The 27,554-nt window shown below is 49.1% G+C and overlaps 1 protein-coding gene across 5 annotated transcripts in view; it reads left to right on the forward strand.

Annotated features, from left to right (window-relative positions):
- ZC3H7B (zinc finger CCCH-type containing 7B) overlaps window positions 1-27,554 on the forward strand; it is a 52,693-nt gene that overhangs the window by 12,462 nt on the left and 12,677 nt on the right. For all 5 annotated transcript variants that reach the window (XM_038756348.1, XM_038756351.1, XM_038756347.1 and 2 more), the window contains 12 exons: window positions 1,131-1,173; window positions 1,485-1,735; window positions 2,522-2,852; window positions 3,788-3,855; window positions 4,949-5,096; window positions 5,193-5,354; window positions 5,889-6,094; window positions 7,023-7,123; window positions 16,249-16,430; window positions 20,246-20,331; window positions 27,053-27,186; window positions 27,308-27,413. In XM_038756348.1, coding sequence (XP_038612276.1) covers window positions 1,131-1,173; window positions 1,485-1,735; window positions 2,522-2,852; window positions 3,788-3,855; window positions 4,949-5,096; window positions 5,193-5,354; window positions 5,889-6,094; window positions 7,023-7,123; window positions 16,249-16,430; window positions 20,246-20,331; window positions 27,053-27,186; window positions 27,308-27,413 — 1,818 coding nt within the window. The remainder of the gene's footprint in view (window positions 1-1,130; window positions 1,174-1,484; window positions 1,736-2,521; window positions 2,853-3,787; window positions 3,856-4,948; window positions 5,097-5,192; window positions 5,355-5,888; window positions 6,095-7,022; window positions 7,124-16,248; window positions 16,431-20,245; window positions 20,332-27,052; window positions 27,187-27,307; window positions 27,414-27,554) is intronic.

Here is a 27,554-nt window from a genome sequence, read left to right on the forward strand (position 1 = left end):
AGCAGATCAGAACCCGGGTCCTCTGACTCCCAAGCCTGTGTTCTTTCCCCTAGGCCACGCTGTCCATCTGTTGTCCCTTTCTGCTAGACTGTGAGCTCCACAGTGTAAGGACTGGGGGCTGTTTCCAATCTGATTAGCTTGTGTCTACCCCAGTGTATTAAGATGCAGTGCTTGGCACATAGTAAGCACTGAACAAATATAAAAACAAAATAATGGTGTCTAAGAGGGGTTCCAGAGGAAGGGGAAGGTGGTTCCTGGTCCCTGCCTCTAACTGGGGAACAGGACAGACTCGGTTACCCAGTGTTCAAGAAAACAGACAAATCCTTGTTTCTCTCCCCCCTCAGGGGTAATAATAATGATGGTATTTGTTAAGCGCTTACTCTGTTCCAAGCACTGTTCTAAGCGCTGGGGGGATACAAGGCAATCAGGTTGTCCCACGTGGGGGTCACAGTCTTCATCCCCATTTTCCAGATGAGGGAACTGAGGCTCAGAGAAGTTAAGTGACTTGCCCAAAGTCACACAGCTGAGAAGTGGCGGAGCCGGGATTAGGACCCATGGCCTATATGTTGCCAACTTGTACTTCCTAAGCACTTAGTACAGTGCTCTGCACACAGTAAGCGCTCAATAAATATGATTGATGATGATGATGACCTCTGACTCCCGTGCTCTTTCCCTTGAGCCACGCTGCTTCTCTGTGGAATTAAGGAATGCCTCTTCCAATCACTAGTGGAGCCCAAATGCGGAACTGTACGGGCCCCTAGGTTGGGTGCGGAGGGTCTTGGAGGCCCAGAGGCTATGGAGTGTAAACGAGGCCTGCTCGTAGCCGTCTGTGAACCGGAGCTGATGTGCTGGGTGCGGTTTCTCCACCCCATAAGCATTATAGTTTCTTCCCCCTAAGGCCGCTGGGCCGCCCCACGGGTTTGGGGCGTTCTGGTTGGGGCAGGACTATGGGCTGGCTGGTCCCTGGGGAGATCCTGGGCCCGTTTTCAGGCTCCTGAGGGGAGGGTGGTGGCCAGGGGTCCCCGGTGGGCACTTGGAAGGGATGGCGGCCGGTAGTGGGTGGCAGCGGAGGGGGCCCGGCCCTAGCCTGCGGTTGCATTGACTGCGTCGCCTCCTCCCTCCCCCCTCAGGGCCCACCCGACGGACCAGGCTCCATAGATGACATCGAAACAGGTAGCGTTTCTCCAGAGGGGACGGACGGGGAGGGGGGCCGGATGCGCCCCATCGAACGAAGCCGCCCGCGGGAGCCATTCACAACTCGCCACCCCGCTCCGAAGGCTGGGGGGGGCTCGGGGAGCGGACTTTCCGGGTGGCCGGAGAGCGTGGGGTGGACCAGCATTGCCCAGCCATGCCCGAGGCCCAGGGCAGACCTACACGTGGCTTGTAGGGGTGGCTGAGGCCCGGGTGGAATTGAGCCCCAGCTTCTTCCTTTTTTCCTCCCTCTGTCCCTTCCTCTCTCTCTCCTTCGCCCCTTCTCTCCCCAGACTCCACCCTGCCCCTGCAGGTGCCCGAGCTCCCCGGCGGCGGCGTCCCATCCATAGTTGGAGCCGAGGCCCTGGGCTCCGACCCCTCCCCGCTGTTCCCTCCCGCCGCCGCTGCCGCCGCCGCCTCCCCCGTGCCGACCCCGCCGGACCGGGGCGGGACCGGGGCCGGGCCCGACAGCCCGGAGGACTTCTCCGACGGGGACGTCTTGGGCCCGGAACTGGACTCGCTGCTGGACTCGCCCTATGCATTGGTGAGGACTCCGCACCCCCGCTCACCACCGTGCTCTGTCCACTGGGCCACACTTAGTCCCTGACCCCCGTGGGGCTCCCAGTCTAAGGGAGCACCAACTACATCCCCATTTTGCAGAGAAGGAAACTGAGGACCAGAGAAATTCACTGACTCCCCCAGGGTCATACAGTGGGGGAGGCAGGATTAGAACCCAGGTCCCCTGACTCTCCAGGTCCAGGCTCCTAGGTCATGCTACTTCTCTTTGTTTTCCTTTTCAAAGCACGTCACCGCTTAGTAAGCTATCCTGCCATGCACAGAGCACTATCCCAGATATTTGGGGAGTGAGTACACACCGGTAAAAGGCTTACCTCTGCCCTTCAGGAACTTTACAATGGGAAGCAGTGGAAGGAGCCCAGCCCGAAAGTCAGAGGACCTGGGTTCTAATTCTGCCCTCCACCGCTTGCCTCCTGTGGGACCTTGGGCAAGTCACTTGGCTTCTCTGGGCCTCAGTTATCCTTCTCTAAAATGTAGATTCAGTACCTGTCCTCCCTCCCACTTAGACTGTGAGCCCTGTATTGAACAGTGACTGTGTCCGACGTGATCGTCTTCCGTCCACCCCAGTGCTTAGTACGGTGCTCGACACATTGGAACCACCTAACAGATACTATCGTCATCATTATTGTGACTATGATTACAATCGACTGGAGTAATGAGGCTTAGAGAGGTTGAGTGACTTTCCCGAGGTCACTCCCCGGGGGAGCCTAACTAAGATCCCCTGACCGTGTCCCGCTCTCCTGTCCCCACACAGTCTCTGGTCCAGGGCGGCCTCTCCTCCAGCCTGCCCAGTGAGATGCCGCAGCTCATCCCCGTGTTCCCGGGTGGCACCCCCCTCCTGCCTCCCGTGGTTCCCGGCTCCATCCCCGTGTCCACCCCCCTGCCCCCTGCCTCCTTCGGCCTGGTCATGGATCCCACCAAGAAGCTGGCCTCCGCCGTCCTGGACGCCTTTGACTCCTCGGGGCCGCCGCTGGACTCCCTAGACCCCCTGGATCTGCTGCCCTACACGGAGGCCCGGTTGGATGCCCTAGACAGCTTTGGCCCAGTCCGGGCTTCCCTGGACACTCTGGACTCCTTCTCTGGGGGTGAGTGTATTGCTGTACTGCACTTTCCAGACGCTTAAGTAGTGCTCTGCACACAGTAAGCGCTCAATAAATATGAAAGAATGAGTCCTGAAACCGGGAAGGCGGGGAGTTGAGGATGAGGGATGAGGGGAGGGTGAGAAGATTCAGAGAGGGTGTGGAGCTGGGGCTGGACTCATGTATACTTTTATATACGTATGTCGGATCCAGCCGAGTTTGACCTGTATCAGTTGTGTCAACGCGTGTCAAGTACGTGCGGTGGTTACCGTGTGTTCCCGAGACGTAATAATTGTGATATTTGTTAAGCTCTTACTGTGTGCCAAGCACGGTACTAAGCGCCGGGGTGGATTCTTTTAGACTGTGAGCCCACTGTTGGGTAGGGACTGTCTCTCTATGTTGCCAACTTGTACTTCCCAAGTGCTTAGTACAGTGCTTTGCACACAGTAAGCGCTCAATAAATACGATTGATTGATTGATTCAAGATAATCAGGTGGGAGAACAGGTACTGAATCCCCGTTTTGGAGATGAGGGAACCGAGGCGCAGAGAAGTTCAGTGGCTTTCCCAAGGTCCACGGCAGGCAAGTGGCAAAGCCGGGATTAGAACCCAGATCCCCCGACTCCCGGGCCCGGGCTCTTTCCACTGGGCCACGCTGCCTGGCTGCAGACAGACTCCCACACTGACCCACAGAATCGCTGGCCCGGTGCAGGCAGGAGGGCGAATGGGCCCCCTCCGAGCCCCTCTGCTTTTCATTCATTCATTCAATCGTATCTATTGAGCGCTTACTGTGTGCAGAGCACTGTACTAAGCGCTTGGGAAGTACAAGTTGGCAATATATAGAGACGGTCCCTACCCAACAGTGGGCTCACAGTCTAGAAGGTGGGTTTTCTGTGACCCTGTGGCCTGGAAAGCCGGATCAAGTTTCTTCTCCCGTTTCTAGAGGAGACCCTCCCCTCCGACCTACGAGCCCCCGGCGGCAGCGGGAGCAGCCAGAAGCCCCCCGCGGTGGTGAGTGGCCCTGGAGGGGGTCTTTCTTTCTTTCTTTCTTTCTTTCTTACTTTATCTATCTATCTATCTTTCTATTATTTATTTATTTATTTATTTATTCTTTTATCTATTTATTTATTCATTTATCTATTTATCTATCTATCTATCTATCCATTCATACATTCATTCATTCATTATTTATTTATTTATTTATATTCATTCATTTATTCATTCATTTATTCATTTATTTATTCATTTATTTTTATTTACTTATTTACTTATTTATTTATTTATTTGTATATTCATTCATTCATTCATTCACTTACTTACTTATTTTATTGTATTTATTGAGCGCTTACTGTGTGCAGAGCACTGGACTAAGCGCTTGGGAAGTACAAGTCGGCAACATCTAGAGATAGTCCCTACCCAACAATGGGCTCACAGTCTAGAAGGGGGAGACAGACAACAAAACAAAACGTGTAGACCAGTGTCAAAATCATCAGAACAAATAGAATTAAAGCCGTATGCACAACATTAACAAAATAAATAGAATAGTAAAAAAAAAGTATTGAAGATGAGAGAATGGTCAACTATGTCAAAAGTACCAGAAAAATAGGGATGATTAGGACATAGAAGAGACCATTTTCATAAGAATGGGGGCTCACTGGAGAGCTGTGTGAGCACAGTCCTTCCCTTCCCCACAGCACTTGTATATATGTATATATGTTTGTACATATTTATTACTCTATTTATTTATTTATTTTACTTGTACCTATCTATTCTATTTATTTTATTTTGTTAGTACGTTTGGTTTTATTCTCTGTCTCCCCCTTTTAGACTGTGAGCCCACTGTTGGGTAGGGACTGTCTCTATACGTTGCCAACCTGTACTTCCCAAGCGCTTAGTACAGTGCTCTGCACATAGTAAGCACTCAATAAATACGATTGATGATGATGATGATGAAAATGAGTAAAACTTAGAATGAGAATGGAAAAGAGTGGAGGCAGGAGATGTAAACAGCCCATTGCTGGGGGTGCCGGGGCCGGACGGGTCGGGTCGTTTCCGAGCTGGGTGGGGGAGCCCGTGCAGGCTGTGACGTCCGTGGGTCCGGCAGGTCGGCCGCCCCTCGCTGCCCAGGATGGCGGACCTCCTCCTGGCCCAGCCCGAGCCCGCCATGCCCAACACTGCCCTGCTGGTCAAGAACCCCCTGGCATCGACCCACCTCTTCAAACAGGCCTGCCAGCTGTGCTATCCCAAGACAGGTACCGTCCCGGGTCCCCCCGGTCCTACCCCTGCGCGGCCCGGCCCCCCTCTGCGCCCCACGTCCCAGCCGCTGCCCTCGTGCCGCCCGTCCCCAGGGCCCAGGGCCGGCGACTACACCTTCCGGGAGGGTTTGGAACACAAGTGCAAGCGGGACGTGCTGCTGGGGAGACTGCGCGGTTCCGAGGACAAGACCTGGAAGCGAATCCGGCCCCGCCCCACCAAGACCAACTTTGTGGGCTCCTATTACCTGTGCAAAGGTGAGGCGGCGGGGCAGGCCGGGGCGGGGGGCGGGGGGCAGGCCCTGGGGCCTCCCAGCCCCCTCCCGGGGGACCCGGCCACCCCGCGGGGAAGAGGCCGGGGGCCCGGTGGCCCTGGGCAGCCTCAAGACAGGAGGGGGGGGTTATGGCGGTCGAGGGAGGGCGGCTCTGAGGGTCCCTTCTCCCCGCTCCGCCTCAGTTTCTGAGGTCTCATCATCATCAATCGTATTTATTGAGCGCTTACTATGTGCAGAGCACTGTACTAAGCGCTAGTACTTGTACTAAGAGACAGTCCCTACCCAACAGTGGGCTCACAGTCTCAGGGACCCACTAACCCTTTGGCCTCCTGCCCTCAGCCCCCTGGGGGTCCGCAGGGAGCGGGGTGGGGGGAAGCAGGCTGCCTGCCCTATTGGAGGGCCTCCCCCCCACCGCCCCGCTCCCTCCCACCCGCCCCATGCATGGTGGCGTGTCTGTGTGTGTGTGCGTGTGTGCATGTGTGCGTGCGTGCATGTGTGTGTCTGTTGCCTTTTGCAGACATGATTAACAAGCAGGACTGTAAGTACGGGGATAACTGCACCTTCGCGTACCACCAGGAGGAGATTGACGTGTGGACGGAGGAGAGGAAGGGCACCCTCAACCGCGACCTCCTCTTTGACCCGCTGGGCGGGGTCAGGCGGGGCACGCTCACCATCGACAAGCTGCTCAAAGAGCACCAAGGCATCTTCACCTTCCTCTGCGAGGTGCGGCCCCCCCGCAGCCCGGGGTGGGGGGTCGGCGGGTGGGAGCAGTGGCCTCGCGCTGGAGGCAGTAGGCCCGGCCCGGCGCAGGCCGGTTGGGATGGTGGGATGGAGTGGGTGGGCGGCACCGGGCCCTGGAGCCTGGGGGTGCCCCTCCTCTGTGCCCCCCTCGCCCCGCCTTCCCCTTCCTCCTCCCACCTGAGCGTTGCAGGGTTGGGGAGCCTGGATCGAGGAGGGGCGTCCGAATGTCTTTCTGGGGCCACAGGTCCAGTCGCCACCCTCCGTCCCAACCCGCCGGGCCCTGAGCCTTTGCAAAAGGCGGGAGGGTTAGCGCCTTTCACCCGACGCTAGTCATCCGAAGCGCTTTCCCCTCCACGATCTCATTTTCCCCTCCCCGCATCCCTGTGAGGTTAGGAAAGGCGGGGCTTATCACCCCAGCCGGACCGGGACCAGAGTGGGCGTCAGGAAGGTGGAGGCTCTCTTTCAGTCGTATTTATTGAGCGCTTACTGCGTGCAGAGCACTGAACTAAACGCTTGGGAGAGGACGATATAACACTCAACGGACACACTCCCTGCCATCCCCATTGTACAGATGAGGAAACTGAGGCCTTGCGAGGGCAAGTGACCTGCCCGAAGTCACACGGCAGGCCCGTGGCCTAAGGGACCCGCGGCCCCTGATGCCTCCAGCCCCGGGCTCGGCCCCCGTATCTGGGGGAGGAGCCAGGGATGAGGGGTGGGAGCCAAGGACCTCGGTCACCTCCAGGTTGGAGAATCAATGGGGAGGCAACCCAGTGGGGCCCATGACCAGGCTCTCCCTGCCACTTCCTGTCCCCTCTCGTCCTCCGCCTTGCGTCCCCCTCCCCTCCTCGCCGCTGCCGGGCCCCGCCTCAGGCCCGCCTCGGGCCCTGAGTCTGCTCATCCGGCCTGGCAGATCTGCTTCGACAGCAAGCCGCGCATCATCAGCAAAGGGACCAAGGACTCCCCGGCCGTCTGCTCCAACCTGGCAGCGAAGCACAGCTTCTACGACAACAAGTGAGTGTCTGTGGGTGGGCTGGCCGGCCCCCTTCTGTGGGCCCGGGGAGCCCCGACTTTCCCGCTGCCCACGGGCCGGTACGGCCGCGCCGCCGCTTGGAGATCATCTGGAGTTGGGCAGGGATGAGGGCACCCCTGGCCGGAATCCCCAGTGCCCCGTGAGGGAGTCTAGGACGGCTGGTCCACCTTGGATCACCTCCCTGCATCCGGTCCTTCCTGATGACCATTCTCACCCCATCACCCTGCCCCACAAATAATAATAATAATAATTGGCATTTGTTAAGCGCTTACTATGTGCAAAGCACTGTTCTAAGCGCTGGGAAGGATACAGGGTGATCAGGTTGTCCCACGTGGGGCTCACAGTCTTAATCCCCGTTTTACAGATGAGGTAACTGAGGCCCAGAGAAGTTAAGTGACTTGCCCGAAGTCACACAGCAGACATGTGGTGGAGTCGGGATTCGAACCCATGACCTCTGACTCCAAAGCCCGGGCTCCTTCCACTGAGCCACGCTGCTTCTCTAGCGTGGCAGGCTTAGTATTATTATTCATTCAATCGTATTTATTGAGCGCTTACTGTGCGCAGAACGCCGGGCTAAGCGCTTGGGAAGTCCAAGTTGGCAACATCTAGAGACGGTCCCTACCCGACAGCGGGCTCGCAGTCTAGAAGGGGGAGGCAGAGGACAAAACCAAACAGATTGACAAAATAAAATAAATAGAATAAAGATGTACAAATAAAATAAGTCGATAAATAGAGTAATAATCAATCAATTGTATTTATTGAGCGCTTACTGTGTGCAGAGCACTGTACTAAGGGCTTGATAATATGTAATAAATACGTACAAACATATATACAGGTGCTGTGGGGAGGGGAAGGAGGTAAAGCGTGATGGAAGGAAGGATGGAAAGAAAGTAGTGATGATATTATTATCCTCATCACTACTACTACTGCTATTATTACTGTCGTTACTATTATTGCTATTATTAGTAGTAATAATAAAAGTACTAAATAAGTACTAAAGAAATTTAGTATTTAGTACTAAAAAGCACTAAATAAAAGAAATACTAAAAGTAGTATTTCTCAAGCACTTACTATGGACTAGGGACTGCACTAAGCGCTGGGGTATAATAATAATAACGTTGGTATTTGTTAAGCACTTACTGTGTGTACCAAGCACCGTTCTAAGCTCGGGGGTACATACAAGGTGATCAGGTTGTCCCACGAAGGGGCTCACAATCTTAATCCCCATTTTCCAGATGAGGTAACTGAGGCCCAAAGAAGTGAAGTGACTTGCCCAAGGTCACACAGCTAACGAGTGGCGAAGCCGGGATTGGAACCCACGTCCTCAGACTCCCAAGCCCGGGCTCTTTCTACTGAGCCACGCTCCTCCTCTGCAGCTAATCAGGTCGGACACAGCCCGTGTCCCACGTGGGGCTCACAGTCTTAATTCCCAATTTACAGGTGAGGTCACTGAGGCCCAGAGAAGTGAAACGACTTGCCCAAGGTTCTGTAGCAGACAAGTGGCAGAGCCGGGATTAGAACCCAGGTTCTTCCTTCTCCCAGGGCCTTGCTTTATTCACTAGGCCCCGCTGCTGCTCTAATAATGATCATTATTATAAGAACAGTAATAATCGTAGCATTGTTAAGCGCTACTGCGGGTCAAACCCTATACTAAGTGCTGAGGGAGATACAAGATAATCATCATCATCATCATCAATCGTATTTATTGAGCGCTTACTGTGTGCAGAGCACTGTACTAAGCGCTTGGGAAGTACAAATTGGCAACATATAGAGACAGGCCCTACCCAACAGTGGGCTCACAGTCTAAAAGAGGGGGACAAAACCAATGGGCTCACAGACTAAGTGGGTCTTGAATCTCCATTTTACAGGTGAGGAAACTGAGGCCCAGAGAAGCGAAGTGACTTGCCCAAAGTCCCACAGTGGGCAAATGGCAGAGCCAGGATTAGAACCCAGGTTCTTCCTTCTCCCAGGGCCTTGCTTTATTCACTAGGCCCCGCTGCTGCTCTAATAATGATCCTAATAATAATAACAGTAATAATCGTAGCATTGTTAAGCGCTACTGTGGGTCAAGCCCTATACTAAGTGCTGAGGGAGATACAAGATAATCATCATCATCATCATCAATCGTATTTATTGAGCGCTTACTGTGTGCAGAGCACTGTACTAAGCGCTTGGGAAGTACAAATTGGCAACATATAGAGACAGTCCCTACCCAACAGTGGGCTCACAGTCTAAAAGAGGGGGACAAAACCAATGGGCTCACAGACTAAGTGGGTCTTGAATCTCCATTTTACAGGTGAGGAAACTGAGGCCCAGAGAAGCGGAGTGACTTGCCCAGAGTCCCACAGTGGGCAAATGGCGGAGCCAGGATTAGAACCCAGGTTCTTCCTTCTCCCAGGGCCTTGCTTTATTCACTAGGCCCCGCTGCTGCTCTAATAATGATCATTATAATAAGAACAGTAATAATCGTAGCATTGTTAAGCGCTACTGTGGGTCAAGCCCTATACTAAGTGCTGAGGGAGATACAAGATAATCATCATCATCATCATCAATCGTATTTATTGAGCGCTTACTGTGTGCAGAGCACTGTACTAAGCGCTTGGGAAGTACAAATTGGCAACATATAGGGACAGTCCCTACCCAACAGTGGGCTCGCAGTCTAAAAGAGGGAGACAAAACCAATGGGCTCACAGACTAAGTGGGTCTTGAATCTCCATTTTACAGGTGAGGAAACTGAGGCCCAGAGAAGCGGAGTGACTTGCCCAGAGTCCCACAGTGGGCAAATGGCAGAGCCAAGATTAGAACCCAGGTTCTTCCTTCTCCCAGGGCCTTGCTTTATTCACTAGGCCCCGCTGTTGCTCTAATAATGATCCTAATAATAATAACAGTAATAATCGTAGCATTGTTAAGCGCTACTGTGGGTCAAGCCCTATACTAAGTGCTGAGGGAGATACAAGATAATCATCATCATCATCATCAATCGTATTTATTGAGCGCTTACTGTGTGCAGAGCACTGTACTAAGCGCTTAGGAAGTACAAATTGGCAACATATAGAGACAGTCCCTACCCAACAGTGGGCTCACAGTCTAAAAGAGAGAGACAAAACCAATGGGCTCACAGCCTAAGTGGGTCTTGAATCTCCATTTTACAGGTGAGGAAACTGAGGCCCAGAGAAGCAAAGTGACTTGCCCAGAGTCCCACAGTGGGCAAATGGCGGAGCTGGGATTAGAACCCTGTAAATCCCCACCTGTAAAATGGGGATTAAGATTGTGAGCCCCTTCGTGGGACAACCCGATTACCTTGTATGTACCCCATATGTTGCCAACTTGTACTTCCCAAGCGCTTAGTCCAATGCTCTGCACACAGTAAGCGCTCAATAAATACGATTGAATGAATGAAGGAACGAACCCAGGTCTCCTGACTCTTTCCGCCGGGCCGTTCGGACGGCCGCAGTCCGGCCCGGCCCGCTCGCCGCCTTGGAACCGAGGTGGGCTTGGATGATTCCCCTGAAAACGTCGGGACCAGGAAACCGAACGGAGCCAGGGCTTGCCCAAGAGCCAGACCCCACCGGGAGGGCAGCATGAGCCTCGCTTCCCAGAGATCAGCAATCCAGATCAATCAATCAATCGTATTTATTGAGCGCTTACTGTGTGCAGAGCACTGTACTAAGCGCTTGGGAAGTACAAGTTGGCAACATATGGGGTACATACAAGGTAATCGGATTGTAATCAAGATCACTGGATTGGCCTCCTTGTCATCGGTCAATCTGTCGATCAGCTAACATCAAGGCACAGCTCTGGACTAAGCTCTAAACACTGAAATCCAAAAGGCAGACGCCCCTCACCTTGCCCACACAGAGAATCAATCAATCAGTCGTATTTATTGAGCGCTTACTGTGTGCAGAGCACTGGACTAAGCGCTTGGGAAGTACAAGTTGGCAACACATAGAGACGGTCCCTACCCAACTCACAGTCTAAAAGGGGGAGAAGCTTCCAAATTAATCTTGCTTGCTGTGGCATCTTGGGCAAATCAATTTATTGAGCGCTTACTGTGTGCAGAGCACTGTACTAAGCGCTTGGGAAGTATAAGTCGGCAACACATAGAGACAGTCCCTACCCAACTCGCAGTCTAAAAGGGGGAGAAGCTTCCAAATGAATCTTGCTTGCTGTGGGATGTTGGGCAAATCACTTCTCTGTGCCTCAGTTTCCTCTTCTGTAGAATAGGGATGAAATCTCTGTCCTTTCATTCATTCATTCATTCATTGAGCACTTATTGTGTGCAGAGCACTGTACTAAGCGCTTGGGAAGTACAAGTCGGCAACACATAGAGACGGTCCCTACCCAACTCACAGTCTAAAAGGGGGAGAAGCTTCCAAATTAATCTTGCTTGCTGTGGCATCTTGGGCAAATCAATTTATTGAGCGCTTACTGTGTGCAGAGCACTGTACTAAGCGCTTGGGAAGTATAAGTCGGCAACACATAGAGACAGTCCCTACCCAACTCGCAGTCTAAAAGGGGGAGAAGCTTCCAAATGAATCTTGCTTGCTGTGGGATGTTGGGCAAATCACTTCTCTGTGCCTCAGTTTCCTCTTCTGTAGAATAGGGATGAAATCTCTGTCCTTTCATTCATTCATTCATTGAGCACTTATTGTGTGCAGAGCACTGTACTAAGCGCTTGGGAAGTACAAGTCGGCAACACATAGAGACGGTCCCTACCCAACTCACAGTCTAAAAGGGGGAGAAGCTTCCAAATTAATCTTGCTTGCTGTGGGATGTTGGGCAAATCACTTCTCTGTGCCTCAGTTTCCTCTTCTGTAGAATAGGGATGAAATCTCTGTCCTTTCATTCATTCATTCATTGAGCACTTATTGTGTGCAGAGCACTGTACTAAGCGCTTGGGAAGTACAAGTTGGCAACACATGGAGACGGTCCCTACCCAACTCACAGTCTAAAAGGGGGAGAAGCTTCCAAATTAATCTTGCTTGCTGTGGGATGTTGGGCAAATCACTTCTCTGTGCCTCAGTTTCATCTTCTGTAGAATAGGGATGAAATCTCTGTCCTTTCATTCATTCATTCATTCATTGAGCACTTATTGTGTGCAGAGCACTGTACTAAGCGCTTGGGAAGTACAAGTCGGCAACACATAGAGACGGTCCGTACCCAACTCACAGTCTAAAAGGGGGAGAAGCTTCCAAATTAATCTTGCTTGCTGTGGGATCTTGGGCAAATCAATTTATTGAGCGCTTACTGTGTGCAGAGCACTGTACTAAGCGCTTGGGAAGTACAAGTCGGCAACACATAGAGACGGTCCCTACCCAACTCAGGGTCTAAAAGGGGGAGAAGCTTCCAGATTAATCTTGCTTGCTGTGGGATGTTGGGCAAATCACTTCTCTGTGCCTCAGTTTCCTCTTCTGTAGAATTGGGATGAAATCTCTGTCCTTTCATTCATTCATTCGTTCATTGAGCGCTTATTGTGTGCAGAGCACTGTACTAAGCACTTGGGAAGTACAAGTTGGCAACACATAGAGACAGTCCCTACCCAACTCAAGGTCTAAAAGGGGGAGAAGCTTCCAAATTAATCTTGCTTGCTGTGGGATGTTGGGCAAATCACTTCTCTGTGCCTCAGTTTCCTCTTCTGTAGAATAGGGATGAAATCTCTGTCCTTTCATTCATTCATTCGTTCATTGAGCACTTATTGTGTGCAGAGCACTGTACTAAGCGCTTGGGAAGTACAAGTCGGCAACACATAGAGACAGTCCCTACCCAACTCACAGTCTAAAAGGGGGAGAAGCTTCCAAATTAATCTTGCTTGCTGTGGGATGTTGGGCAAATCAATTTATTGAGCGCTTACTGTGTGCAGAGTACTGTACTAAGCGCTTGGGAAGTACATGTCGGCAACACATAGAGACGGTCCCTACCCAACTCACAGTCTAAAAGGGGGAGAAGCTTCCAAATTGCTTGCTGTGGGATCTTGGGCAAATCACTTCTCTGTGCCTCAGTTTCCTCTTCTGTAGAATAGGGATGAAATCTCTGTCCTTTCATTCATTCATTCGTTCATTGAGCACTTATTGTGTGCAGAGCACTGTACTAAGCGCTTGGGAAGTACAAGTCGGCAACACATAGAGACAGTCCCTACCCAACTCACAGTCTAAAAGGGGGAGAAGCTTCCAAATTAATCTTGCTTGCTGTGGGATGTTGGGCAAATCACTTCTCTGTGCCTCAGTTTCCTCTTCTGTAGAATAGGGATGAAATCTCTGTCCTTTCATTCATTCGTTCGTTCATTGAGCACTTATTGAGTGCAGAGCACTGTACTAAGCGCGTGCGAAAGTACGGGACACATTCCCTGCCTATAACGAGCTTACGAGAGGATTGTTCTCCCTCCCGGAGAAGAAGTGTGACTTAGTGGAAAGAGCACGGGCCTAAGAGTCAGAGGACCTGAGTTCTAACCCCAGCACTACCGTGTCTGTCTGCTGTGGGACCGTGGGCAAGTCACTTCACTTCTCTGTGCCTCCGCTCCTTCATCTGCAAAACGGGGATTTAATATCTGGTCTTCCTCCTACTTGGTAGCACCTGGGGACTGATTATCTTGTGTCTACCCCAGCGCTTACTACAGTGCTTGGCACATAATAAGCACTTAACATTGGAGAAGCAGCGTGGCTCAGTGGAAAGAGCCCGGGCTTTGGAGTCAGTGGTCATGGGTTCAAGTCCCGGCTCCGCCAATTGTCAGCTGTGGGACTTGACTTCTCTGTGCCTCAGTTGCCTCAGCTGGAAAATGGGGATTGACTGTGAGCCTCCCGTGGGACAACCTGATCACCTTGTATCCCCCCCAGCTCTTAAAACAGTGATTTGCATATAGTAAGCGCTCAATAACTGCCATTATTGTTATTATTATTATTATTATTATTATTATTGAACTGTGAGTCATGTTCAGATCGGGGATTGCGTCCAAACTGATTAACCCATATGCACCCAAGTGCTCAGCACAGAAGAAGCACTTACTAAACACCGTCATGATTAATATTGGTTCCCTGGCGGCTGCAATCTACATCTGTATCTGTAATTTCTTCATATTAACGTCTGTCTCCCAACCTTCTAGACTGTAAGCTTGTTGAGGGCGGGGCATACATCTGTTGGGAAGCAGCGTGGCTCAGTGGGAAGAGCATGGGCTTTGGAGTCAGAGGTCATGGGTTTGAATCCCAGCTCCGCCACATGTCTGCTGTGTGACCTTGGGCAAGTCACTTCACTTCTCTGAGCCTCGGTTCCCTCATCTGTCAAATGGGGATGAAGACTGTGAGCCCCCCGTGGGCCAACCTGATCACCTTGTATCCCCCCAGTGCTTAGAACAGTGCTTTGCACATAGTAAGTGCTTAACAAATGCCATTATTATTATCATGTTATATCATAATAATATAATTATATAATTTATTGATTCATCATGTATTATATGATAATATATTAATTATATGTCATTATTTTATGTTATATACATTACATAATATTATATAATATAATAATTCTTTGCACATACCAAGTGCTTAGCAAATACCATTATTATTATTATTGTTATTATTATTATTATTATTATTATTATTATTATTATTATTATTATTATTATTATTATTATCCTATCCCAGGATGTGCTGGGGGTGGCAGGGCTCCTCCACCGGCCGGATGGGGGATGAAGAGAGGGAAAGGGCATGAGGGTCCTTGGGTTGGTTCTGCCCTGCGCCCCAGCCCCCCTCCTCACCCGAGTACATTATATTATATTATACATATAATATTATATATTATATAATATAATAATACTGTGTACATAGTATATTACTGTGTACATAGTATATTTTGCATAGTATAATAATTACTATTGTTATACAAGTACATAATACATACATATGAGTACTTTGCACATAGTATAATAATTACTATTATTATAGTAATAGTGTAGTATAATTATATTACAATATTATATATTATCACACAATTATATTATTATAATATGATTGCATGCTATAGTTATTATATATTATGATCTAGAATATAATCATGCATAATATATGTGATATATTATACATATGTATACATATATAAATAGTATATTACAATATATTAATTACATGTTAATATAGTATAATACAATATATTATTATTATATTGTTGTATTGTACCCTCCCCTAGGCTGAATCGATATAGTTGTATTATAATATATTAATATAATATTATATATTACCACAAAATTATTATAGCATCATAATATAACTGTATAATTATTATATATTATGATATATAATATAATTAATTATATATAATAATACGTGTAATATATTATACATGTATAAATAGTATATTACAGTATATTAATTATATATCAATATAGTATAATACAGTGTAATATATTATTATATTGTTGTAGTGTATCCTCCCCTAGGCTGAATCGATATAGTTGTAATATACTATATTAGTATATTATGCTCTTTATTATACTATAAAATATATAATAATATAATATAATACATAACATGATATATAATAGTATATTATATAATATATTATAACATACTATAATGTATTATGATAATATATTATCACATAACCATTATATCATGATAATATAATTGTTATTATAATCATTATATATTATATCAATCAATCAATCATATTTATTGAGCGCTTACTGTGTGCAGAGCACTGCACTAAGCGTTTGGGAAGTACAAGTTGGCAATTATATGTAATATAACTGTGATTAATTATATATAACGATATATATAAAATATTATACATATATAAACAGTATATGACAATATATTAATTATATATTAATATAGTCTAATATAATATATTGTTATTATGTTGTTGCATTGTACTCTCCCAAGCGCTTAGTAGAGTGCTCTGCACATAGCAAGGGCTCGGTAAATTCAATTGACTGGCTGGCCGGCCGGCCGCTGTTGGGTAGGGACCGTCTCTAGATGTTGCCAACTTGGACTTCCCAAGCGCTTAGTCCAGTGCTCTGCACACAGTAAGCGCTCAATAAATACGATTGATTGAATGAATGAATGAATGAATGGTGGCCGCGCGTCCATCCCGCCCCGCTCCGGTCCCTCCCGGCCAGGTGCCTGGTGCACATCGTGCGCTCCACGACGCTCAAATACTCCAAGATCCGGCAGTTCCAGGAGCACTTCCAGTTCGACGTGTGCCGTCACGAGGTGCGCTACGGCTGCCTGCGGGAAGACAGCTGCCACTTCGCCCACAGCTTCATCGAACTCAAGGTCTGGCTGTTGCAGCAGTACTCGGGTGAGGACGGGGGGCCGGAACCAACCCGCGGACCCTCGCGCCCTTTCCCTCCCTCCATCCCCCCGTCCGGCCGGTGAGCCCACCGTTGGGTGGGAACCGTCTCTATGTGTTGCCGACTTGTACTTCCCAAGCGCTTAGTACAGTGCTCTGCACACAGTAAGCGCTCAATAAATATTACTCTATTTATTTTATTTGTGCATATCTATTCTATTTATTTTATTTTGTTAGTATGTTTGGTCTTGTTCTCTGTCTCCCCCTTTTAGACTGTGAGCCCACTGTTGGGTAGGGACTGTCTCTATGTGTTGCCAATTTGTACTTCCCAAGCGCTTAGTACACTGCTCTGCACATAGTAAGCGCTCAATAAATATGATTCATGATGAATAAATACGATTGATTGATTGGACGAGCCCAGCCTCTCCCAACGCGCTACTGAGAGCTCACCTCCTCCAGGAGGCCTTCCCACACTGAGCCCCCTTTTTCCTCTCCTCCTCCCCATCCCTCCCCGCCCTGCCTCCCTCCCCTCCCCACAGCACCTGGATAGATGTTTGGACGGATTTATGACTCGATTTATTTTACTTGTGCATTCATTCATTCAACCGTGAGCGCTTACTGTGTGCAGAGCACTGGACTAAGCGCTTGGGAAGTCCAAGTTGGCAACATCTAGAGACGGTCCCGACCCGACAGCGGGCTCACGGTCTTGAAGGGGGAGACAGGCAACAAAACCAAACCTAGTAACAAAATAAAATAAATAGAATAAAGATGTACAAGTAAAATAAATAAATTGAGTAATAAATCCGCGCAAACATATATACATATATACAGGTGCTGTGGGGAAGGGAAGGAGGTAAGGCGGGGGGGATTGGAGAGGGGGAGGACTAGAGAACTGTGAGCCCCATGTAGGACACAGAGTTTGGCTACCGGACCTGACACCCGGGCCCCCAGGCGACTAGCCAGAAAGCCCAACTTTCTGGAGAAGCAGCGTGGCTCAGTGGAAAATGCCCGGGGTTTGGAGTCAGAGGTCATGGGTTCAAATCCCGGCTCCACCACTTATCAGCTGTGTGACTTTGGGCAAGGCACTTCACTTCTCTGGGCCTCAGTTACCTCATCTGTAAAATTCATTCATTCATTCAATCGTATTTACTGAGTGCTTACTGTGTGCAGAGCACTGTACTAAGCGCTTGGGAAGTACAAGTTGGCAACATATAGAGACGGTCCCTACCCAACAATCAATCAATCAATCAGTCAATCAATCGTATTTATTGAGCGCTTACTGTGTGCAGAACACTGTACCAAGCGCTTGGGAAGTCCAAGTTGGCAACATATAGAGACGGTCCCTACCCAACAATCAATCAATCAATCGTATTTATTGAGCGCTTACTGTGTGCAGAACACTGTACTAAGCGCTTGGGAAGTCCAAGTTGGCAACAGATAGAGACGGTTCGTACCCAACAATCAATCAATCAATCATATTTATTGAGCGCTTACTGTGTGCAGAACACTGTACTAAGCGCTTGGGAAGTCCAAGTTGGCAACATATAGAGACACTCCCTACCCAACAGTGGGCTCACAGTCTAGAAGACATGGGAATGAAGACTGTAAGCCCCCCGTGGGACAACCTGATCACCTTGTTAACCTCCCCAGCGCTTTGCACATAGTAAGCGCTTAATAAAAGCTATCATTATTATTATTTTTACTATTCACTAGTAGCCTAATGGGTAGAGCTCAGGCCTGGGTTCTAATCCTGGCCCCGCCACTTGTCTGCTGGGTGACCTTAGGCAAGTCACTTCACTCCTCTGGGCCTCAGTTACCTCATCTGTCAAATGGGGATTGAGACTGTGAGCCCCGTGTGGGACAGGGACCGTGTCCAACCCGATTTGCTTGGACCCACCCCGGTGCTTAGAACAGTGCCTGGCCCATAGTAAGCTCTTTAACAAATACCACAATTATTATTAAGATTATTATTATTATCTCTCTGGATGGCTTGTCCAGTCTTTTAGACTGTGAGCCCACTGTTGGGTAGGGACCGTCTCTATATGTTGCCAACTTGGACTTCCCAAGTGCTTAGTACAGTGCTCTGCACACAGTAAGCGCTCAATAAATACGATTGATTGATTGATTGATTTTCCTCAAGTTGCCAGTGGGCTAGGGTGGGGTTCCCGGAGAAGACGTTCACAACTCCTGCCCTTGAAATGCAGCCTCCTCTGGGACGTATAATAATAATAAATGGCATTTATTAAGCACTTACTCTGTGCAAAGCCCTGTTCTAAGCGCTGGGGAGGTTACAAGGTCATCAGGTTATCCCACGGCGGGCTCACAGTCTTAATCCCCCTTTTACAGATGAGGGAACTGAGGCACAGAGAAGTGAAGTGACTTACCCAAAGTATTTCATTCATTCAATCGTATTTATCGAGTGCTTACTCTGTGCAAAGCACTGTTCTAAGCGCTGGGTAGGTTACAAGGTGATCAGGTTATCCCACGGGGGGCTCACAGTCTTAATCCCCATTTTACAGATGAGGGAACTGAGGCACAGAGAAGTGAAGTGACTTGCCCAAAGTCACACAGCTGACAATTGGTAGAGCCGGGATTCGAACCCATGAACTCTGACTCCAAGGCCCTGGCTCTTTCCACTGAGCCACGCTGCTTCCCCAGCATGTGATAGGTGGCAAGATAATAATAATAATAATAATAATAATGGCATTTATTAAGCGCTTACTATGTGCAAAGCACTGTTCTAAGTGCTGGGGTAGAAATAAGGTGATCAGGTTGTCCCACGGGAGGCTCACAGTCTTAATTCCCATTTTACAGATGAGGTAACTGAGGCCCAGGGTGTTTGTACGTATTTATTACTAGATTTAATTTGTACATATTTATTCTACTTATTTTATTTTGTTAATGTGTTTTGTCTTGTTGTCTGTCTCCCCCTTCTAGACTGTGAGCCCGCTGTTGGGCAGGGACCGTCTCTAGATGTTGCCAACTTCGACTTCCCAAGCGCTTAGTCCAGTGCTCTGCACACAGTAAGCGCTCCATAAATACGATTGAATGAATGAATAAATGAACGAATCATCATCATCATCAATCGTATTTATTGAGCGCTTACTGTGTGCAGAGCACTGTACTAAGCGCTTGGGAAGTACAAATTGGCAACATATAGAGACAGTCCCTGCCCAACAGTGGGCTCACAGTCTAAAAGGGGGAGACAGAGAACAAAACCAAACATACTAACAAAATAAAATAAATAGAATAGATATGTACAAGTTAAATAAATAAATAAATAAATAAATAGAGTAATAAATATGTACAAGCATATATACAGGTGCTGTGGGGAAGGGAAGGAGGTAAGATGGGGGGGATGGAGGGGGGACGAGGGGGAGAGGAGGGAAGGGGCTCAGTGTGGGAAGGCCTCCTGGAGGAGGTGAGCTCTCAGCAGTGCCTTGAAGGGAGGAAGAGAGCGAGCTCGGCGGAGGGGCAGAGGGACTGGGGGCATTCCAGGCCCGGGGGATGACATGGGCCGGGGGTTGATGGCGGGATAGGCGAGAACGAGGTATGGAAAGTGACTTGCCCAAAGTCACACAGCTGACAATTGGTGGAGCCAGGATTTGAACCCATGACCTCTGACTCCAAAGCCCGGGCTCTTTCCACTGAGCCAAGATCACCCTCCTGCACACATATGCACACATCGATCCACCCCCAGGCCCCAAGCAGGCATGAACCAGTCTCGTCCTAGCACTCCGTGTTCTCTAACTTTTTATGGTGATTTGTCCCCTTTCCCGATTTTTCCCTCCGCTCGCTCTCCCACCTCCCGATCCCTGCCACAGGCATGACCCACGAAGACATCGTCCTGGAATCCAAGAAGTTCTGGCAGCAGATGGAGAGCCACACGGGCAAAGCCGCAAACAGCATGGTGAGGGGCCGGGGCGGTCGGGGGGGACGGGATGACCAGGTGGGAATCCTGGGGGCTGGCGGAGTGCGTGTGCGAATCCGTGTGTATGTGTGTACGCGAGGCGTGCCTAGGGCCCGGCATGGAGTGTCAGAGCATGGAGACGCGTACTCATTCAGCCACTTAATCGTATTTATTGTACTTCCCAAGCGCTTAGTACAGTTCTCTGCACACAGTAAGTGCTCAATAAATACGATTGATTGATTGAGCGCTTACTGTGTGCAGAGCACTGTACCAAGTGCTTTGGAAAGTATAATCAATCAATCAAGCAATCGTATTTATTGAGCGCTTACTGTGTGCAGAGCACTGTACTAAGCGCTTGGGAAGTCCAAGTTGGCAACATCTAGAGACGGTCCCTACCCGACAGTGGGCTCACAGTCTAGAAGGGGGAGAATACAAAAATAAACAGTGACGTACTCTTCCCCCAACGAGCTCACAGTCTAGAGTACGGGAGGGAGACATCAGTACAAATAAATAAAATTACAGCTATGCATAAGTGCTTTGGGGCTGGGAGACGGTGGGAGCGGAATAATAATATAATGATGGCATTTGTTAAGCGCTTACTATGTGCAAAGCACTGTTCTAAGCGCTGGGGGGGATACAAGGTGATCAGGTTGTCCCACATGGGGCTCACAATCTTAATCCCCATTTTACAGATGAGGGAACTGAGGCTCGAGAAGCTAAGTGACTTGCCCAAGGTCACACAGCAGACATGTGGAGGAGTTGGGAATCAAACCCATGACCTCTGACTCCAAAGCCAGTGCTCTTTCCACTGAGCCATGCTGCTTCATAATAATTATAATAATAATGATGGCATTAAGCGTTTACCATGTGCAAAGCACTGTCTAAGCGCGGGGGAGGTTACAAGGTGCTCAGGTTCTCCCATGCGGGGCTCACAGTCTTCATCCCCATTTGACAGATGAGGTAACAGAGGCCCAGAGAAGTGAAGTGAAGCCCTACTGAGAGCTCACCTCCTCCAGGAGGCCTTCCCAGACTGAGCCTCCCCCTCCCCATCCCCCCCGCCTTACCTCCTTCCCCTCCCCACACCACCTGTATATATGTATATATGTTTGTACAGATTTATTACTCTATTTATTTATTTTGTTTGTACACATTTATTCTATTTACTTTATTTTGTTACTATGTTTTGTCTTGTTGTTTGTCTCTCCCTTCTAGACTGTGAGCCCACTGTTGGGTAGGGACCGTCTCTATATGTTGCCAATTTGTACTTCCCAAGCGCTTAGTCCAGTGCTCTGCACACAGTAAGCGCTCAATAAATACGATTAAATGGCTGAATGAAAGGGACTTGCCCAAAGTCACGCAGCTGACGAGTGGCGGAGCCGGGATTTGAACCCATGACCTCTGACTCCAAAGCCCGGGCTCTTTCCACTGAGCCACGCTGCTTCGTAAGAGCAAAGGGAGAAAGGGCGGCGACGCAGAACGAGTGGGAGATGAGGAAAAGTGGGGCTTAGTCTGGGAAGGCCTCACCCCTTGTCCTCTGAGTCCAGCTTAGTTCCGAGCCGGTCCCAGCGGGGTGAGGGGTGACCAGGCCCCCGGCCATTCCCGATCCGGGGGTATTCCCGGGAATCCAAGCTTGTGGCAGAGCTGGGACCCAGGCCCTGGGGACAGGCCCCCGCCAAACCGGCTGCCGGGAGACAAGAGGCAGAGAGGGGCCTGCCGTTTGTCATTCATTCATTCATTCAGTCGTATTTATTGAGCGCTTCCTGTGTGCAGAGCACTGTACTAAGCGCTTGGGAAGTCCAAGTTGGCATCGTATAGAGACGGTCCCTACCCAACAGTGGGCTCACACTCCAGAAGGGGGATTTATCCTCAGCCCTCCGCTGTGTGGGTCTGGGTGCTTGTGTACATCTGAGGATGTGTGTGTACACGAGTGTCTGCGAGTGTGTACATATGTGGGGGTGGCTGTGTGGGAAGGGGTGTACATCCGTGCTGGAGTGTGTGTGTACGTGTGTATGGATGTATGTGGGTATGTATGAACGAGTGTCTGTCTTTTAGACTGTGAGCCCACTGTTGGGTAGGGACTGTCTCTATATGTTGCCAACTTGTACTTCCCAAGCGCTTAGTACAGTGCTCTGCACACAGTAAGCGCTCAATAAATACGATTGATTGATTGTGGATAGTGGGGGCTCCTCACCCTGGGCTTCAAGGCTCTCCATCACCTCGCCCAGACTGAGCCCCTTCCTTCCTCTCCCCCTCATCCCCCTCTCCATCCCCCCCATCTTACCTCCTTCCCTTCCCCACAGCACCTGTATATATATGTATATATGTTTGTACATATTTATTACTCTATTTTACTTGTACATATCTATTCTATTTATTTTATTTTGTTAGTATATTTGGTTTTGTTCTCTGTCTCCCCCTTTTAGACTGTGAGCCCGCTGTTGGGTAGGGACTGTCTCTAGATGTTGCCAATTTGTACTTCCCAAGTGCTTAGTCCAGTGCTCTGCACACAGTAAACGCTCAATAAATACGATTGATTGATTGATCTGGGGATGTATGTGTACACGAGTGTCTGCGAGTGTGTACATATGTGGGGGGGGCTGTGTGGGAAGGGGTGTACATCCGTGCTGGAGTGTGTGTGTATGTGTGTATGGATGTATGTGGGTATGTACACAACACCCCCCCCCCCCCCGCCGTAGGACAACCTGATTACTTGTGGCTCAGTAGAAAGAGCATGGGCTTTGGAGTCAGAGGTCATGGGTTCAAATCCCGGCTCCGCCAACTGTCGGCTGTGTGACTTTGGGCAAGTCGCTTCACTTCTCTGTGCCTCAGTTACCTCATCTGTAAAATGGGGATTAAGACTGTGAGCCCCCTGTGGGACCACCTGATCACCTTGTAACCTCCCCAGAGCTTAGAACAGTGCTTTGCACATAGTACGCGCTTAATAAATGCCATTATTATTCTTTTAGACTGTGAGCCCACTGTTGGGTAGGGACTGTCTCTGCTGCCAATTTGTACTTCCCAAGTGTTTAGTGCAGTGCTCTGCACACAGTAAGCGCTCAATAAATACGATTGATGATGATGATGATGATGATATATGAACGTGTGTCTGTGTGGATCGGGGGGGGGTGGGCATCTGTGCATGAGTGAGCGGTGTGTTTGTGTGTGCATGCATTATGCATGCATGTGTCTCCCTCCCTCTTTCCCTCCCTGTTTCTGGGATGTTGTTCAGTTTTGTTCCTGGAGCGGAGCCCGGCGGGGAGTCAACAGGGGAGGTGCCCGGCCCGGCCCGGCCCCTCGTGGCAATGTTAAGCCGCCTTGACGGGAGCTCGAGTTTTCCCTGGCCTGGCCTGGATGCCCCGGCATTCCTTCCCAGCACTGCCCGCCTGCTGGGGAACGGAAGGGCAGGGATCATCTGAGGACAGGGAAAAAGGGGCCGGCCCCGCTCAGGGCATCTACCCTGTGAGCCCACTGGTGGGTAGGGACCGGCTCTAGATGTTACCTCCCTCCCTTCCCCACAGCACCTGTATATATGTATATATGTTTGTACATATTTTTTTACTCTATCTATTTATTTATTTAATTTATTAAATAAATTTAAATAAATTAAATAAATAAATAGATATTTATTTAATAAATAAAAATAAATATTTAATAAATATTAAATAAATTTATTTATTTAATTTATTTGTACATATCTATTCTATTTATTTTATTTTGTTAGTATGTTTGGTTTTGTTCTCTGTCTCCCCCTTTTAGACTGTGAGCCCACTGTTGGGAAGGGACTGTCTCTAGATGTTGCCAATTTGTACTTCCCTACAGTGCTCTGCACATAGTAAGCGCTCAATAAATCCGATTGATGATGGTGATGATGATGGACTTCCCAAGCGCTTAGTACAGTGCTGTGCACACAGTAAGCGCTCAATAAATACGATTGATTAATTGATTCACTGATCTGGCAGGTCCAGACAGGACTGAGCCCAATGTTGGGTAGGGACTGTCTCTATATGTTGCCGATTTGTACTTCCCAAGCGCTTAGTACAGTGCTCTGCACATAGTAAGCGCTCAATAAATATGATTGATGATGATGATGATGATGACTTCCCCGCTCACTCGCTCTCTCCTCCCCAACCAACTGCTGCACCTCCCACCAGATTCCTCCTTCGCCTCTCCATCCCCCCCGCTTTACCTCCTTCCCTTCCCCACAGCACCTGTATATATATATGTTTGTATGGATTTTTTGCTCTATTTATTTTACTTGCACATGTTTATTCTATTTATTTTATTTTGTTAATCGATCAATCGTATTTATTGAGCGCTTACTGTGTGCAGAGCACTGTACTAAGCACTTGGGAAGTCCAAGCTGGCAACGTGTAGAGCCGGTCCCTACCCACCAGTGGGCTGTACTAAGCGCTTGGGAGGTTGGCAACATATAGAGACGGTCCCTACCCAACATAGGGACTGTCTCTAGATGTTGCCAACTTGTACTTCCCAAGCGCTTAGTACAGTGCTCTGCAAACAGTAAGTGCTCAATAAATATGATTGATTGACTGCTAACTAGTTATGCAACCCCCCCCAAGCTATTTATTTTGTTAATATGTTTCGTTTTGTTCTCTGTTTTCCCCTTCTAGACTGTGAGCCCACTGTTGGGTAGGGACTGTCTCTATATGTTGCCAACTTGTACTTCCCAAGCGCTTAGTACAGTGCTCTGCACACAGTAAGCGCTCAATAAATATGATTGATTGATTGTTAACTAGTTACACGACCCCCCGAGCTATTTATTTTATTTTGTTAAAATATTTTGTTCTCTGTTTTCCCCTTCTAGACTGTGAGCCCACTGTTGGGTAGGGACTGTCTCTATATGTTGCCAACGTGTACTTCCCAAGCGCTTAGTACAGTGCTCTGCACACAGTAAGCGCTCATAAATGATTGATTGATTGTTAACTAGTTACGCGACACCCCGAGCTATTTATTTTATTTTGTTAAAATATTTTTTTCTCTGTTTTCCCCTTCTAGACTGTGAGCCCACTGTTGGGTAGGGACTGTCTCTATATGTTGCCAACTTGGACTTCCCAAGCGCTTAGTACAGTGCTCTGCACACAGTAAGCGCTCAAATACGATTGATTGATTGATGTGTATATGTTTGTATGGATTTACTACTCTACTTATTTATTTTATTTGTACGTATTTATTCTATTTATTTTATTTTGTTAATATGTTTTGTTTTGTTCTCTGTCTCCCCCTGCTAGACTGTGAACCCACTGTTGGGTAGGGACCGTCTCTATATGTTGCCAACTTGGACTTCCCAAGCGCTTAGCCCAGTGCTCTACACACAGTAAGCGCTCAATAAATACAATTGAATGAATGGGGATTAAGACTGTGAGCTCCACGAGGGACAACCTGATCACCTTGTAACCTCCCCAGCGCTTAGAACAGAGCTTTGCACATAGTAAGCGCTTAACAAATGCCATCATTATTATAACAATATAACAGACACGTTCCCTGCCCACAGTGGATTTATAGTCTAGGGGGGAGACATTAATATGCATAAATAATAATGCTTTTATTGCCTTTAGGGTCCTGGAACATCAGCCCGGGGCCTCTGGCTGGGCCCGGGAGGGGACGGGGGATGCGACTGGGTGACAGACCCCACCACCGGGCTGGCGGGGAGACACTCAGCCTCTGTCCCATAATAATAATAATAATAATGGTATTTGTTAAGCGCTTACTATGTGCAAAGCACCGTTCTAAGCGCTGGGGAGGTTACAAGGTGATCAGGTTGTCCCAAAGGGGGCTCACAGTCTTCATTCCCATTTTCCAGATGAGGTCACTGAGGCCCAGAGAAGTGAAGCGACTTGCCCAAAGTCACAGAGCTGACAGTTGGCGGAGCCGGGATTTGAACCTCTGACTCCAAAGCCTGGGCTCTTTCCACTGAGCCACACTGCTTCTTCCCATGCTGGGAAGCAGCATGGCATAATAGAGCACAGGCCTGGGGGTCAGAAGGTCGTGGGTTCTAATCCAGCGCTTAGAACAGTGCTTTGCACATAGTAAGTGCTTAATAAATGCCATCATTATTATTACTATTAATCCAAGCCCTGCCACTTCAATCAATCAATCAATCAATCGTACTTATTGAGCGCTCACTGTGTGCAGAGCACTGTACTAAGCGCTTGGGAAGTACCAGTTGGCAACATCTAGAGACGGTCCCTACCCAACAGTGGGCTCTCAGTCTAAAAGGGGGAGACAGAGAACAAAACCAAACATACTAACAAAATAAAATAAATAGAATAGATATGTACAAGTAAAATAAATAGAGTAATAAATATGTACAAACATATATACATATATACAGGTGCTGTGGGGAAGAGAAGGAGGTAAGATGGGGGGATGGAGAGGGGGACGAGGGGGAGAGGAAGGAAGGGGCTGAGTGTGGGAAGGCCTCCTGGAGGAGGTGAGCTCTCAGTGGGGCCTTGAAGGGAAGAAGAGAGCGAGCTTGGCGGATTGGCACTTGTCTGCCGTGTGGCCTTGGGGAAGTCACTTCCCTTCTCTGGGCCTCGGTTACCTCATGTAGAAAGTGGGGATTAAGACCGTGAGCCCCACACGGGACAGGGACTGGGTCCAACCTGATTTGCTTGTATCCACCCCAGCGCTCAGTACAGTGCTTGGCGTAAAGTAAGTGCTTATCAAATGCCGTAATGGTGATGATTATTGCCGCCCGGTCCAGATCTCCTTGCGGGGCGTCCCGCCCAGCACCTTCGACCTGCAGATGAAGTTTGTGTGCGGCCAGTGCTGGAGGAACGGCCAGGTTGTGGAGCCCGACAAGGACCTGAAGTACTGCAGCGCCAAGGCCCAGCACTGGTGAGGGGGGCCCGGGGCCTCCGGGTGGGCCAGTACGCTCCAAAGTCCGCCTCGTTGGGGGTGGGTGGGGGGCCCGGGGACCCCCGCACCTACTCACCGCCCCCGACTCCGCACCCCGCAGCTGGACCAAGGAGCGGCGAGTTCTTCTGGTCATGTCCAAAGTCAAGAGAAAGTGGGTGTCCGTCCGCCCGCTGCCCAACATCCGGAACTTCCCGCAGCAGTACGACGTGAGCCGCCTCCCCGGACCCCCGGGGCGGGAGGGAGGGGCGGCCACGCGGGCTAGGGAAATCAATCAATCAATCAATCGTATCTATTGAGCGCTTACCGTGTGCAGAGCACTGGGCTAAGCGCTTGGGAGGTACAAGTTG

The sequence above is a fragment of the Tachyglossus aculeatus genome, chromosome 14 (genome assembly GCF_015852505.1).
Source record: "Tachyglossus aculeatus isolate mTacAcu1 chromosome 14, mTacAcu1.pri, whole genome shotgun sequence".
Classification (NCBI taxonomy): domain Eukaryota; kingdom Metazoa; phylum Chordata; class Mammalia; order Monotremata; family Tachyglossidae; genus Tachyglossus; species Tachyglossus aculeatus.